Below are 16,626 nucleotides of genomic sequence, written 5' to 3'. Positions count from 1 at the left end.
GAATGAGTAGTGATTGTCATCTGCTCTATGCACACTACACATCTCAAGATTGCGCAAGAGAGGGTGGCTATGTTCCTACATACAGTGAGACCATGAAGAACGAACGTAGCCACCATCTAACCAGAGACCAGAGTTTAGCGTCACTTTAACTTTAATATCATTCTTTATACCAAAAGGAACCAAATTTGACCCCATTTGTTTGGTAGGTTACAAAGTGAATAGGGGTCAAAGGGTGACATTATTGTTTATGCACTGTTCTCAGGGGCAGTTTAAGCTTGCCATCATAGTAAAGCTTTGTGATGGGTTTGAAGTTCTTCTGACCCAGATGCTAGCACTTGACTCATATAGCTGGGTAATATGAATTCCACTAATTTCTGTCAGCCATGACCTTGTGTCTGTGTAATGACCTTGTCTCCTCTGCCTGTTTGGGTTTGTTTGCTACTGGGTTTGACCCAATTTGTTAATTCAGTTCTGTCTGTTAACTGAATTACATTAATAACAATGAAACAGACTCTTCTCTTGCAGCATGGTTGATGTAAATGTGACAGCAGGACTGTAGAACTAAAGTGTTGTTAAAGCAACATATATAGAAGCATACTTCAGATATATCCATCTTTGCCGTGCCCTTTTCTGTACAGGCCTTCTTTCTATCTAGAGTTTTCATTATAATAACACGCCATGCATTTCCACCTTAAAGGATGGCTCCGCTACTGTACTGGGTCTCCCTTGAGCCACGCTGATGTGGACTACAGCTGAATGTGATGTGTTATTGCTCTCTGAGGCATCATCAAAGGCCTTTAGCACAATCTAATTTCTCTGCTCCTTATGCCTTGTGATTGACAGTGGTTCTATGATTCTAGCGCTGTATACTGTGCCAAAAGGGCCAATAATGTGCTCCTCACCTGAAAGTTTGGGTAAGCATCGCAAGTGGGAAACATGCAGCAGGAAAAATTAAAGCTGGCCATAGATGGATCAACATTTAGCTGGTTCAGCAGGGACTACACCTTGCTGCTCCCATTCAACAGAAGATGATCTAATGAGTGACTTCTGTCAAAGAAACTTGTTGGAACTTGTTGAAAAATATTGGCTAAATTAAAAAAAAGGATCCATCTATGGGCAACATGCAATCATATATAACTTCATGAAGCTAAAGGGAATAATCTATTTTTAAAGTGAAGGTTTAATTACTACTTTATAGAACGACTACACCTGCAACATGTTTGTACAGACTTGCACCTTGATTAATGGGCATCTGCCAAAAACAGAAATCCCTATTAATATGTGCTATATGTCCAATATGTTTGTACAGGTTTTCACCTAGATTTATTGGCATCCTTGCATGGCAACCTCCTAGCGTGGGATGCCAGGCACATTTCGTTTTTGCCACCTTTTGTAGTCAAGAGAGTGGTGATTAATTGTTTTGGTCTTATCAGGGTTTTCTGATCTGAGAGTTTGATTGCTTCCCCCTGCCTCAGGAAGAGGGTTCCAGAGCAAAAGTGGGCCCCTGGGTAAGCCCCTGGGTAAGTGTACCCAGAAGGTTGCCGAAGAGGTGAAAAATGGTTCTTTCCCTATCAAGGAGGGTTCCAGAGCCTCTAGGATTGCTGCACCCTGCAGCCTATGGACTATGTAGCTTGTATGCAGGTGCAGTCTGCTTTCTCCACTGCAGGTGGCGCTCAACCGCAGCGGCATTGCAGAGAGAGAGAGAGAGAGAGAGAAAGTCAAAGGGAACTTAGTTCTATTAGGGGTTCCTGGGTCACAGAAGTCAGGTATCTGACTGGATACTGGTGCACCATGTGACTCTAGCGGCCATCTTGGGTCAGCCAGAAACTTTTTAAAACTCCCCGTGCCAACGTGGCTCCCCCACGTGGCACGCATTTAGAATAGGGACAGATCATCTGTCTGTTTGGGACAGTGCTTAGCACCAGGGAGATGTTCCAGAGGAGTAGGGAAAGTGCAAGGACATGCCATTCTTTTGGAAGCCTCCCCACTTCACACCATCCTTCTGGAAGCCTCCCCACTTGAGTACAGACTGGCCAGGCCGCATTCCACCCTTTGTGACAGATGCTCCTGGCACACCTGAGACCTTGTGCAATTACCCATCGCTGTTACATACTGTGAGTGCTCCCAGTCCGGTTGTCTTCCTGCCAGGCTTAAGGTATGTGCAAATTCAATTACAATATTGAGTTCAGCTTCAATTACAATAATTATTTTTTTTTGCCACTGCACTATGCTACACCTCCCCACAAGCTTTTCTTTGAGGTCTCGGCTGTGGCAGAGCTGCGAGCTTGAAGCAGTCTTTTTGAGGAGCTGGCTGTGAGACTTCTCCTTATGGGATCTGGTCTGGAGAAGAATTGTCTCCCTCAATGGATTGTGTGCAGCTGTCCTGGGGATAGTAATTATCCTGAATTGTGATCCCTGATAATTGAGTGCTTTAGGAAGTAAGTGCCAGAAGCATCTATAGATTGAGGTGGCTCTTGTGGGGTCTTAGAGTATTGGCCCTATGTCCCCCATGAAATCCATGTATGTGACCCCAAAGAGGAGTGTCCTTCTATTACTGTGCATGTGTTTTGGAGTATCCCATACCCTAACCCCTTCTTCTGTGCAAAGTTCTACAAGAAAAAATATCAAAAAGACATCCCCTAGGCTGAGTTACTGGAGCTGGTGTGCATGGACCAGTGCTTGTGCTGGTGGGCAGCCTCTGTACTATTTTGGAAGAACCAGCTATTACCAGCAACCCCTATGGGGGTAGCGATACATGTGATTTGGATAATATATTGAAAGCTCTTCTACGGGGATGAACAATTCTATCTGAAAAAAGCCAAAGGGCTTTGGACTAATGGCATCTTAGCAGGTGAACATGTCCATGGGTGGGTGTTCATGCGATTGTTCAAATATTGAGACTGCCACTGCTTACTGGGGACAAGCTCAGACTCTTTGGATCCTTGTGCAAAACCCGCCTAAATGGCATATCAGAAAGATAACATTTTTACTGCTCCAATCATAAGGGACCAAGGGATCCCCATTTTGCAGCTGTACAAATACTAAGGGTGTGAATAAATTCAACTTTGGGGTGGGGAATGTCTCAGATGCTTTTGATAGGCTCACACAGTGACAGCTTCCTGGCGGGATTGCTCAGGTGGGTTCAGACTAGGATCCAAACACAATGAGCTCACCCCTACTGATGGCCTCTTCTTCTGAAATCTGGACCAGAGGTAAAGATATTTCCTTGACTTTCTTTTTTAGCATACAACTGCCAGACTCCATATTTCATTCTAGACAGGTGAACATTAAGGTGAACCCTTGCAGGGCATAGCAATGAGCCTATCTGCTTATCTTCACCTTCTTTCCCCCAATGATTCTGGTAAAAGCTTACACAGAGGACTTTCTTCCCATACCCAAAGCAGGGCCGGGCCAAGGGATACGCATAAGGGGTGGCTGCCTTGGGCAATTCAGCAGAAGGGGGGTGCAAAAAGAGCAAGACCTGCAACCTATGCTGCTGAAGTATTTCACGTTTCATGAAGGTAGGGGGGGTGTTCAGATTTCACATTGGGTGCTAAAGGACCTTGCTGTTTTGCACTTCATTGACAAAGCAGTGGTTTGCTTTAAACTTTAGGAGGTAGATAAAACATAATTTATTAGGCATGTGTCAATTAAAAATCATTATTATTGAATTTTATACAGCAACGAGTATAAGAACCTGAATTTGACTTGTTATCAGCCTCTACAGCTATCCACTGTACAGCAGAGCTGAAACTGGTAGAGGAAGAAGCAGTACACAGAAGTGACCAGGTGTCCTGCAGTACTTATACCTGTATGTCAAGAAGGATTGTATGTGATGGCACTCAGGGACCACCCACAGCTCCTTTTACGTTTGACCCTTGAGGGTGTTTGGACTTTTGGTGATACAGCTTGCTCAGACACCATAATGCCATGAGGTTCCCTGTGGTTGATGCCGATATAAACATATATGGCCAGCTATGCACAATACAGCTTCTTGTGGCACACCTAACCTGGGTGACCGCTACAGGTAGCTCAACTAGGATTTTACAGAGAAAAATGATTTTAACATTGCTGACAAGATAGAACGTTACTTTTGATTTACAAATATCTCTCCCCTGAAGGATTATCCCACACCCCCTTGTGGGATAATTGAGATTTATCATTATGTGATAATGACCTAGTGAAAAATACATCCATCATATTTTTTGATCAAACCTAATTGTACATTGATCTTGGGATGACGGTAAAGTCCCACTTACATATTGGTTGTTTAGCTACAGTTAATAGGGATGTTGGCACCCCTCTTTTAATGAATTCACTCTCCTATCATTTAGTTATAAGGCTCATTAATTCTAGGGGGTACAGAAAGAAGAAGCAATACTTACTTTATTCCTGGCTTCCTTCATCCAGTCCAGCCCTGCTGCCTCTGTAAGGTAAATACTAAATAAAATGAAAAATATAACTGTGTTTGTGCACTAAAAATATATATAAAGAACCACAGTAAGTACAAAATAACAAATATATCTGTTGCGCTAATGGCATAATTAATAATTGACTTATACAGTAATCACAAGAAAATGTGCAAGAAATTTTCATACTCTAGTGAGCAACAACAAAAAATATCAAAACAATAAAGTTCATATAGTGAAAAGCAGTCCAATCTGATTATGTGAATTAAATCCACCACCGTAATTGCTTTCAAAGAAGATCCATGTGAGTGCCACCACCGTTAGGGACAGATGTGTGCTTACCAGCACATTTTGACCCTCTATAGAAAGAGAGGAGTAAAAATACTTGTGCTCAGAATATCTGAATCATATCGCCACTCATCAACTGTATCCAATTTGATCCAGCCACCAGGCACCTGGGATCCAAGGGAGCGCTACTCCGGTTCACATTCATATAGCCACTCCGACTTCTATTATATAATCTCTCAGAGGAAGCAAAACATAATCCACATAGTGTAAAAACTTTTAAAACCAAACTTTAATAAAAAGTGTTACACTTGCATTTAACTGTAGGCTATTGTGCATTGTATTAAAATAGTCCAGCCGGCATATGAAAGATCGTTCACTTCTGATTACATAGTGACATCAGCATAGGCGCCCAGCCACCGGTTAAAGCGATTCCGTCATACTTTAAAGATACCAGACATACCATTAATCTTTTAAAAAAATCAGGACTTTAAAGAAGGTTGTTGTTTGGTGACGGTGGATGTTACCTCCTTAGATACTATTATACCCCATAAATTGGGTTTTTATGGAGTCGAGGAAATCTCCTCTACCCAGATGCCAACAGGAATTTATTATGAAGCTCCTTAAATTTGCAGCCGCCCATAACAATTTTTGGTTTGGTGGAGATTTTTTCCTTCAATGGAGAGGTGTGTCTATGGGGGGCTAAGTATGCCCCAAGACTGGCTAATTTATTCATCGCCAGTTGGGATGGGGATGTCATCTATTCCCACCGTAGGCCTGAACTGTTGCTGTGGGCCAGGTACATATGGTAGATGACGTCCTTTCCCTTTGGAATGGTTGTTGTGAATTCCTTCAGGTGTTTATGGATGCTTTAAATAAGAATGAGGTATAGAATTACATTTTGAGGCCAGTCAATCCGAAATTCATTTTTTGGATACAGCGGTACCTTGGACTATGAGCATAATTCCTTCCAGAAGAATGCTTGTAATCCAAAGCTTATATCAAAGCGAGTTTCCCCATAGAAGTCAATGGAAACTCAGATAATTCATTCTACGGTAACATCTATTGTACGCAGTACCGCATGTGACCAGAGGTGGGGGGTGCCAGAAACCATTTGTAAATGTCTCAGAGCCGCTTGGATGCACTTGGAAACACTTGGAGAGGTTCGAAAACACTCGGGAACGGAGTGTTTCCGAGTATTTCCAAGTGGCTCTGAGTGCATCCAAGTGCATCCAAGTGGCTCCAAGTGTCACCGGCACCCGCACCTCTGGCCAAATGTGGTACTACACACAGACAACGCTCGCAAACTGAGTCAGGATTTTTAAAATATAATAGCTCATATTGCGAAACGCTTGCTAACCACGTTACTTGCAATCCGAGGTATTACTGTATAAAGATATCTATAGAAGGGGGTCAATTTATCATTTCCACTTATTTCAAACCGACCAGCCAAAATTCGTTTATCTCCATGCACAGCTGTCATCATCAGTCCTGGTTAAAATCCGTGCCTCGTGGTCAATTTATGCGCATTAGGCGCAGTTACACTAAACAAGATGATTATGCCCAACAGGCAGACATTTTAGAACAAAGTTTGGTTGAAAAAGGGTACAATGCAGAGTCCCTGGGGAATGGATTAGAATCTTCTTCCAACTGAAAGATCCAAAGAACTGATGACCACATAGGATCATTTTCCTTGTTCCATTGTAGTATCTTTTTCCACTCAACATAATTCCACAAAAACATTTTTAGCTAGACATTGGCAAACTTTACAAAGTGATACAATTTGGGGTTCTGCATTGGCCCAGAGGCCTCAAATTGTGTATAAAGGAGTTCCCTCCCCTAGAAGTAAAATTGCCCTAAACATTTACAATCCTTCTATCAGACCAACTTTTTTTCATTATTTAATGGGGTATCATCAATGTAGTAAATTTTCCTTATTCCCCATTGAATGAGTGCAGATTAACAAAGATAGACTCCTTTGTATCTACTGAAACTTCAAGGAATTTCTCCATCAAATTGTTATTTACATTACAATGGGTGTGGTCGGTTTATTACAATGCCCGTGTGGCCTCCAAAATATTGGATGGACCACACAGGGATTGAATGTTTGCCAGGGTGAATACGTGAGCAATATTAAAAGAGGCTACAAAGGTCAGAGCGTGTCAAAGACACTATGTGAAGGTACACACTAGAGATATGTCAGGCACCCTTTCTTGGTATTATTAAACATATCCCTCATGAGGGGTGCCATGAAAAGGGAAATTTTGGAAATGAAAACCAAATGGATATACAATAGTCTTATTCTCAATGGTCGTATTCTCCATACAGCTTAAACATAGATTGGGATGTGAATGCATTTGACAGGTTAATTTAGTGCAGGGGTCTCCAAACTATGGCCCTCCAGTTGTTCAGGAACTACAATTCCCATAATGCCTAGTCATGTCTGTGAATGTCAGAGTTTTACAATGCCTCATGGGATGTGTAGTTCTGCAACAGCTGGAGGGCCGTAGTTTGGAGATCTAGTGGAAAGAGATCTTCATCTGTTGGTTTTTTAGTATTTATAGTTGTTTTATTGTTACGTTTAATTTTCAATTTTTATTGTATAAATAAACCAATTCCTTTTCTTGGGTTACTATATAATGTTTTTCATGGGTCCAGTTGTTCTGACTGGCTCCATATACAACTTCTGGTGTTTAGCCACCTTCTGAACCTCTAGATGGGGTGCATCGTCACGTAGTAGGATGTAGTGCCCTGGGGTTTAGTCAGGGAGCTCCTCACCAAATTCCTTGCCAGGAGTACCTACCATAATTAAATTGTTAGAGATCCATTGATTTCTCCCTAAGTCTGGCCTTGTTGTACTTTTCTCTTCTACCACTATGTGGTCGGGCACTTGGTGGTACTATGAGAAGGACAACTCAAGGTCAGGTTATGGGTATATGGGGTATCTCAGCCAATGGGCAGGGGTTTTCTTGAATCCCTTGGCCTGCTGGGAGAGCATATATATTTGGGTGGAGTCAGGTGACTGCCGCCTGGGTGGATGTGTGTCGTCTGCCCCAGGCTGCTAGGCCAGAAACTGGGCCTATCCCAGGGGCATCTGGCTGCCAGGCTGTGTGAGGGTTTATCCAGAAGTAAGAGTTCAGTGCAGGGTTGGGACTGAGGCTTGTAGTCCAGCCAAAAGTGACGGTTCTGCCGAACAGAGAACCTGTCGTGTTCAGAGGTGGAAGGGAAGCTGTCGCCACTAAGAGGCCAACCACCTTTACCAGGGATCACAGTGCGTAACTGAAACAATTACTGGATCAGCATTCTCACTGAATGGGCACAGTGGAGAATCAGGAAACTTCAGGCGGGGATAAATTCAGGGACCCAACCAGGAGAGGTGATGCTTGCAGAATAGCCTTGTGTGGCAAGCTAGGGACTGAGCCAGTCAGCAAGGATGAAGCTTGAAGGTAGGGACCGAGCAGGGAAGCATGAGTAAAGCTTGAGGGAGATACCACAGGAAAAGCCTTTAAGAGCTAATGGGATTCAGAGTTAGTGAATCAGAGGGTCCAGTGAGAGACCAAGAGCTCAAGGGGCTGAAGAACTACAAGTAGAAGTTGTAGTAAAGCTGAGAGAACTGTTATGTTTGAATTGGGAACTGTTAAGTACTGTAGCCAAAGGGGACAGCAAACCTGCACATGCAGAAGTGTCACCTTGTTGGGGCCTTTCCCTGTACAGCTGTCCTCTTATTGAAGCCTCAGAGTCTGCCTATTGAGATTGCAACTACTTAAGGGTGTCCTGGCCCCAACCCTCTTTCCCTTGCAAAATAGAAAAGGACAGTTAAAAGAAATAAAACCTCTTTGGCATGCAAGAAGTGTCTGGCGCCCAATGACTTTTACTACCTTTGCACCTACTATGCCTCACAACCCACTACATATTGAAGGATGGCAACAGTCTGTGGCCTCAAAGGTTATCATTAGACTGGAAGAGGTTAGAGATTCTGCTACAAGTAATAGGGCCAGTTGACCTTTTATTGGTGTTTACAGGTGCGCTCTGATTCAAATTGAGGCTTGGAATGCATTGAGTTGCCTACATTGTTAAGCTGGTTGTTGTGAAACTATTAAAATTAAGGTTTGGTTAAAGCACTGTATATTCAAAACGAAGCTTGGTTTGTTATGGTGTATTATAGGAACAGTGATACAGCGTGGTGCTCTGTACCATGTAAGAAGTAATTTATGACAGAACACGTCAGACGGAGCCCTATGCTGATGTCACTGCGTAATCAGAAGTGAACGATCTTTTGTTTTGTTTGCTGGCTGGACTGTTTTTATACAATGTGCAAACGTCTACAGTTTAATGTAAGTGTTAGCCCCTGTACACACGGTCGGACATTCTGCCAACCAAATCCGTTGGATTTTGTCCGACGGATTTTGTCCGCCGGATTGTGTCCGAAACTGTTGCATACACACGGTCGGACCAAGTTGTCGGAAAATCCGATCGTTCAGAACGTGATGATGTTATTTCGTTACGACGGGACTACGTTCAGGCTAGTAGCCAATAGCTTTGGTGTAGGAAATTGATCTGAGCATGCGTGGCACTTTGTCCGATCGGAATTCTCTACACATGATCAGAGTATGTCCGATCGGACCAGTTTGTCGGAAAATATTTACAACAAGTTGGAAAATTGGGTCCGACGGAATCAGTCCGATGCATACCACACACAGTCGGATTATCCGACAACACGGTCCGATAGGACACATTCCTTTTTTTTAATTAAAGTTGGGTTTTAAAAGTTGAAATAAAAAGAGTGGAGCCCTATGCTGACATCACTGCATAATGGGAATTTAACAATCTGTCATTTTTTATACCGGCAGGACTGTTTTTATACGATGCACAATTGCCTACAGTTAAATGTAAGTGTAATGCCGCGCACACACGACCGGACTTTCGTTTTTCATTTAAAAAATCAGACAGACCTAGAAACAGAACATGTTTCAAATCTGTCCGACTGATTCAATTCCTATCAGGAAAACCATTCATCTGTATGCTGGTCCGACGGACCAAATACGACGCAAGGGAAGCTATTGGCTACTGGCTATTGAACTTCCTTTTTTAGTCCCGTCTTACGTCATCACATTCAAAACGAATGGATTTTCGAATGGACTTAGTCCATTCATGTGTGGCCGTTCGTTCGGAAAGTTCGTCGTAACTCTGCCGAAAGTCCATCGGGAACACCATCGGACGTAGTCTGCCGGAAAGTCCAGTCGTGTGTACGCGGCATAACACTTTTTAATAAGGTTGAGTTTTAAAAGTTTTTACACTATGTGGAGCATGCTTTGCTTTCTCTGAGAGAATCTCTTCTGGAAGTTGAAGTGGCTATACGAGTGTGAACTGCAGTAGCGTTCCCTTGGATCCCAGGTGCCTGGTGGCTGGATTGAATTAGATAGTTGATGAGTGGCGATATAATCCAGATATTCTGGATACAAGCGTTTTTTGACCTCTCTTTGTATAAAGGATCAAAATTAGCTGGTAAGCATACATCTATCCTTAACGGTGGTGGCATGTGGATTCTTCTTTGAAAGCAATTAAGGTGGTGGATTTAGTTCACATGATAAAAGTGAACTGTTTTTCACTGAACTTTATTGTTTTGATATTTTTTGTTGCAATTTCTTGCAAATTATCTTGTGATTATAGGTCAAGTATTGATTATGCCATTAACGCAACAGATATATTTGTGTCTCTATAAGGTGCTCTCAGCCATGGTTGCATTCTTGCCTCCTCCATAGCCCTGCTTTGTATGTGATGGCGCCAAGGAACCACACACAACTCAAACCCCCGGGGAGAGGAGGACATCGGTGAAGCCCACCAGAATGGGGATCCCAGAGCTCACCCTTAAGTTTACAGATGGTTGGATGTTCAATTTCCAGCATGCCATTATGGCCTTAGGCAGAAGTCTGCTCTTCGTTTTGACAGAAAGTGTCTGTATCGGCACCTCGCATTCTAGTTAAATCTAACACATGGCACGGGGGATATATTTAATGTTGGTTTATTGAGACGTATGTCAGCTTCTATTTAGTAAATAGCACCTTATTTGATTCTTCACAGTCTACAACAGAATCCGGCTCGCCTTCAGACACCTGCAATGTTTTTCTTTTTCCCATCAAAGCTGCTTATGTTTCTTTCTGTAGACATCACACGTCCTACGTGCACAGTTCCAAACATATGAGCTGCACTATTCCAAAACTACTATTATAAAGGTCTGCAGAAAGCTGGATATGGGGCGGATGGCAAAGATGAACTCTGAGATAACCAAATATTGTCTAAATTCAAGAGTCATGTGTATTGTTTACTGGGATTTTGGTGTGCTTGGTGTGATTCCTCCAAATATGTGCAGTAATCCAACGACCAGTCACTGCCACTCTGTTGTCTTGTGCAGGGTGACTGGTCTTGTCTCCACCCCCTCCTGTCGTTTTCTGCAGGCAGCCTATAGTGGCCTACTACAGTCGTCAAGCATGTTCCTCAATTTGGCTGTTTGGCTTCCTTTCTAGTCTTCTATCCAGTTTGCAGGAAGCATTCATGGTCACTAATAGGTGATTGTAATGGCCAACTTAAGGCATGCGCATGGCAGGGTGACAGAGTTGCTGCTATTTGTGAGAAAAGGGCTTGATGTTGTCACCCTAAACCAGAAAGTACTGCTAAAGGCAGGATCTCCAGGTAAGAAACTCTGCAACAGTTTTACAAACAAAATTGCTTATAGAGGAACTTCCCTCCTCTGAAATTGTTACCCTGAGCATCTGATGCATTTGCAGATGTGCTGAAAGGCCCTGCCAGGTCTTTGGTCTCTGTTGGTTTCTCTCCCACATGTTCAAACAACACCAACATTTGTGGTCCTGGTACCTTTGGTGTCTGCACCAGGTCCTGGAAACCTGTGGCACATCTGAGCATGTGCAGAATCATATGCTGCACATGCGCCTCACAGTAAAACTTCCTTGTTTTTCACCTAGGCAAGAATGATGTTGCGTCTCCCGCTGCCTCCACATAAGTCATCCCAAGAAGAGCATGAGGGGGGCATAACATTTTTCCTCCCTAGGTGAGAAACAAAGATTAAACAGGTTTTAAAAAATGTCGATTTTTTATCCAATTGGGGGAGAGGGAGGGGGGCGAAGACAGGATGAAGACCGTTGTTTTATTGGCTAAAGTTCTACTTTAATGCGGGGTGGGTCTTTTTTTTTTTCAGATTTGCAAGGTAAAGCCATAATGTGCTAGTATGCATCGCATACTAGTACACTATGTGAAACTTACCTGCAAACAAAGCATTCCAGCAACTTCCATCTTCACCCGTCTCCCTTCCGGGTCTGTGTGTCTGGCCAGAACCGCAATGACGTCACTCCAGTGCATGGGTGGGCGATCCGCCATTTATGGCACATGATTCTGAAGGAATGGCACAGATGAGCTTTCCTTCAGAGCGCATGCCCCGATGACGTCATAGGCTGAATATATAGTAAATATCTCCTAATTGGCGCACATTTAGGAGATATTTACAGTAGCTATTAGGCCGCGTACACACGCGCGGACTGTTTGCCCAACCTTGTTCGTCAAACAGTTTCGGCAAACAGTCCGCTCAAAATTTGCATGAGCGGACTTGCCCACACACGAGCGGACTGTTTCAACGAACTGTTTGCCAAACAGTCCGCTCAACTTTTGAAATGAACGGACTCGCCCACGTAAGGCGGAGGCAAATCCGCCCATTTCCAGCGCGTGTACAGGTAGGCGGGGCCCGCGAAGGAGACGTCGCGGGCTCCGCCGCCTGGAATGGGCTTAAAGGGGAACCCCAACGCCGAAAAAAATCGGAGTGGGGGTTCCCCCAAAGTCCACACCAAACCCTTGTCCGAGCACGCTACCCGGCCGGCCAGGAAAGGGGGGCGAGCGAGCGCGCCCCCCCTCCTGAGCCGTACCAGGCCGCGTGCCCTCAACATGGGGGGGTGCCTTGGGGAAGGGGGGGCCGCGCGGCCCCCCACCCCAAAGCACCTTGTCCCCATGTTGATGAGGACAAGGGCCTCTTCCCGACAACCCTGGCCGTTGGTTGTCGGGGTCTGCGGGCGGGGGGCTTATCGGAATCCGGGAGCCCCCTTTAAGAAGGGGGCCCCCGGATACCGGCCCCCCACCCTATGTGAATGAGTATGGGGTACAATGTACCCCTACCCATTCACCTGTGAAATAAAGTACAAAAAAAAACACAACACAGGGAAAAAATATTTTATTGCACAGCTCCGGGGGTCTTCCGTCTTCGGGGGTCTTCTCGCCGGACTCCTCCGCTATGTGTGTGTAGCTCTTTTACTAGCGGAGGAGTCCGGCTTTCTTCCTCCCCGCCGCCGGCCTCTTCTTCCGACTTCAGGGGTCTTGTCCCCCTCTTCGGTTCTTCTGCCGGGCCACCGCGCCTTCTTCTAGCTCTTTTACAGGCGGTGGCCCGGTCTTCTGTCGCTGCCGCCGCCGTCTTCCGTTCTTCTTCTTCTTCTCCAGGAGATGTTGACTCGACGATCTCTCCGGCTGCAATGCCAGGGACGCGCTGCGCTGCCACTTATATAGGGACAAGGGGCGGTGTCACATGGGTTTATGTCACATGGGTTGGTGTCATTTGGTGACCCCGCCCCCTTACGATGTCACAGTCCCGGAGGATGCTGGGACTGTCGCCATGTGACATCAACCCATGTGACCAACCCATGTGACATAAACCCATGTGACACCACCCCTTGTCCCTATATAAGTGGCAGCGCAGCGCGTCCCTGGCATTGCGGCTGGAGAGATCGTCGAGTCAACATCTCCAGGAGAAGAAGAAGAACGGAAGGCGGCGGCGGCGGCGGCGACAGAAGAACCGAAGAGGGGGACAAGACCCCCGAAGTCGGAAGAAGAGGCCGGCGGCGAGGAAGAAAGCCGGAATCCTCCGCTAGCAAAAGAGCTACAAGAAGATAGAGGAGGAGTCCGGCGAGAAGACCCCCGAAGACGGAAGACCCCCGGAGCTGTGCAATAAAGTATTTTATCTCGTGTGTTGTGGTTTTTTTTGTACTTTTATTTTACAGGTGAATGGGTAGGGGTACATTGTACCCCATACTCATTCACATAGGGTGGGGGGCCGGTATCCGGGGGCCCCCTTATTAAAGGGGGCTCCCGGATTCCGATAAGCCCCCCGCCCGCAGACCCCGACAACCAACGGCCAGGGTTGTCGGGAAGAGGCCCTTGTCCTCATCAACACGGGGACAAGGTGCTTTGGGGTACCCCCCATGTTGAGGGCACGCGGCCTGGTACGGCTCAGGAGGGGGGGCGCTCGCTCGCCCCCCCCTTTCCTGGCCGGCTGGGTAGCGTGCTCGGACAAGGGTCTGTTGTGGACTTGGGGGGGACCCCACGCCGATTTTTTTCGGCGTTGGGGTTCCCCTTTAAGTCCATACCAGGCGGCGGGGCCAGCGACGTCTCCTTCGCGGGCCCCGCCTACCTGGAGACGCGCTCGAAATGAGTGGACTTTCCTCCGCGTGTGTGGCGAGTCCGTTCATTTCAAAAGTAGGGTGGATAGTACAGCGGACTTAGTACGCCGTATTAGTCCGCCCAAAAAGTGCCGTGTGTGGGCAAGTAGCCCGTTCGGAAAGTCCGACGGACAGTCTGGCGGGAAGTCCGCCAGACTAAGTACGTCGGACAGACGGCTACGTGTGTACGCGGCTTTAGATTTACTTTGAGTTGACCTTTTGTTTCATTAGATCTTTAACGAATTACCGAATCATGTCAAATTCCTTGGTTATATCCGCTATAATTCCTTTCGTATTAGTTGAAATTCGTTATTTTTTTTATTCGGACATTCGGATGCATCCGTATGTTCGAAAGATTCAAGATTCAGCCGAATTTCGATTTGTTGCAAAACTAATTGCACAAGCCTAGTAGCTATAGGTAAGCCTTATTATAGGCTTACCAATAGCCCCCAACTGTCCCTGATTTCGAGGAACTGTCCCTGATTTGGAACCTATGTCTCTCTTTCCTACTCATTTGTCCCTCATTTTGGTCTGATCTATATAGTTGTATATAAAATGCACTATTTATCTTTCAAAAAGTGTTTCCCAGTGATAAACTTTTCATCCAACTTCAAAGTTGCTGCATTTGTACATTTTAAAAGCGAATATAAAGGTATAGTATAGGTAAAAAAAAAGTCCATGTGGATTGAATTTTTGGGTTAATTCTCCTTTAAGAGGAGACTGTGACCACTCCTAGGGTCTGGTAGATGGAATCGGGGGGGGGGGGGGGGGGGGGGGGGCAGTCAGAATAATCAGTCAGAATAATCTCCTCTTCCCTAGACCCTAGACCTAGAAGATCTGTGACATGGACATTGGGACAGGTCAGTATTATCCATTTTCTTTAGGTTTATTTCACACCTATGGTGCTTTTTGAAGAAACGCACTACAGTTCAAAAAAGTATAAAAAATGCAAATCGCGCAAAGATTGCAGTAAAATCACATGTGCAAAAACGCACAGCAAAAAGCACTGCAGAAATGACCAAAAGCAAACTGCATAGGTGTGAACCAGGCCTTACAGGTAGCACTTTTTTCCCCTGTACTCCAGCCTCCCCTTCAGTCCCGTGCAACCTCCTCTCCTGTGCTGAAATAGCTTGCTCTGATTTCACTGCACACTGTGAGGGTCTCATAGTTTGCTATAGAAGCTGTGGCAAGTCAGAGAAAAACTGTCTCATTTTCTGGCTGGAGGACATCAAGGTAGGTGCTAAGAAGGGTTAATGTGTTTTTCTCTGTGTTCCTGTTTTTCTTGTCTGTGCTCATGTCTAAGGCCTCTTTCACGGCCGATCCGTTAAGGTCCGCCTGTCAGTTTTTCAGGCGGACCTGAACGGATGCTCCATAAAGATCTATGAAGCGTTGAATGTCAGTGGTGACATGTCTGCTGACACCCGACCCACTCCAATCTGAAAAAGTGTGATGGAAGAAAAACCTACTTTTCCATCCATCTGCGGATTGGATCGGGTGACGACGGACTCTGCGGTCCGTCGTCATCCGATTTCCCATAGGGGAGAACGGCACTCTGACAGGTCTGTCCCGTGTGCAGTGTGCAGAGATGGACCTGTCCTCTTCCTGCTCAGCGGGGATCCACAGAGTGATCCCCGCTGAGCAAGCGGATGTCCACGGGGCAGATCATCACGAATCCGTCCCGTGGGAAAGAGCCCTAAATGAGACAGCCAGGTCAAACTGCTACTTTGTAGATGTCAAGAAAACCTGCTCAAACTCATGCTCAAGCCCATGTTCCAGCCCACGCTCAAAGGAATGCGCATGCACACAGGATGGTCCATAGAACTGTGCATAGAATTTGGACCTAGTGCGCACCCACACAAGTGCGTGCGCATTTGCGAGCACATTTGCAGCCAGCGTTCTATTTACAGCTATACGGGTCTCTGGATTATTGCTGAGTGGTTGTCAACTCCTTCTGCCTGTGACTTTATCCTGTGAATTTCTGTATCCAGACCCGGCATGTTGACTTTGCTTGTTCCTGAACTCCTGTTGCTGACTCTGGCTTGTGACTTACCTTGCCTTCTGCCTGCTATTCCAGTACCTCCTCTGTCCACTTGATATTGACCTTCTGGCTTTGACTCTGCTCCTGGTTCCTGATTCAGCACTCCTGACGCCCGAGTGTTGCTGACTACATTCTGTCTGAACACGTATTCGAGATCCTGCATCTGCTAGCTACCAGCCTGCCTACAGCACTGTCTTCACCTTTGCTTTTGCCAGATCTCCTGACTCGGATATTTTACAGGCACCCATGCCACTCTGTGCCTTGTTATGCACTGTCATCATCCCCAGGACAAGAAGTGTAACGGAAGCCCTCTCGTCAAAACTGCCTTAACCAGGTACATGACAGTAGATGTGTGGTGAATCTGAGGAATTGATTGGCTAGATTTGCCCACCAATTTTCCGGA

The 16,626-nt window shown here is 45.6% G+C and overlaps 1 protein-coding gene across 2 annotated transcripts in view; it reads right to left on the bottom strand.

Moving 5' to 3' along the window:
* The window catches only part of C1QL1 (complement C1q like 1), a 153,228-nt gene that overhangs the window by 13,055 nt on the left and 123,547 nt on the right, over positions 1-16,626 (bottom strand). Inside the window, exon 2 of one of the 2 annotated variants that reach the window (XM_077460079.1) lies at positions 4,386-4,426. The exons of the other annotated variant lie outside the window; for it this stretch is intronic. Coding sequence (XP_077316205.1) covers positions 4,403-4,426 — 24 coding nt within the window. The 3' untranslated portion in view covers positions 4,386-4,402. The remainder of the gene's footprint in view (positions 1-4,385; positions 4,427-16,626) is intronic. 2 annotated transcript variants of the gene reach the window in all.

Source organism: Lithobates pipiens, unplaced genomic scaffold, assembly GCF_037356315.1.
Source record: "Lithobates pipiens isolate NorthernLeopardFrog02 unplaced genomic scaffold, aLitPip1_a1.2 Scaffold_28, whole genome shotgun sequence".
Lineage (NCBI taxonomy): Eukaryota > Metazoa > Chordata > Amphibia > Anura > Ranidae > Lithobates > Lithobates pipiens.
This window is presented reverse-complemented; position numbering and strand designations above follow the sequence as displayed.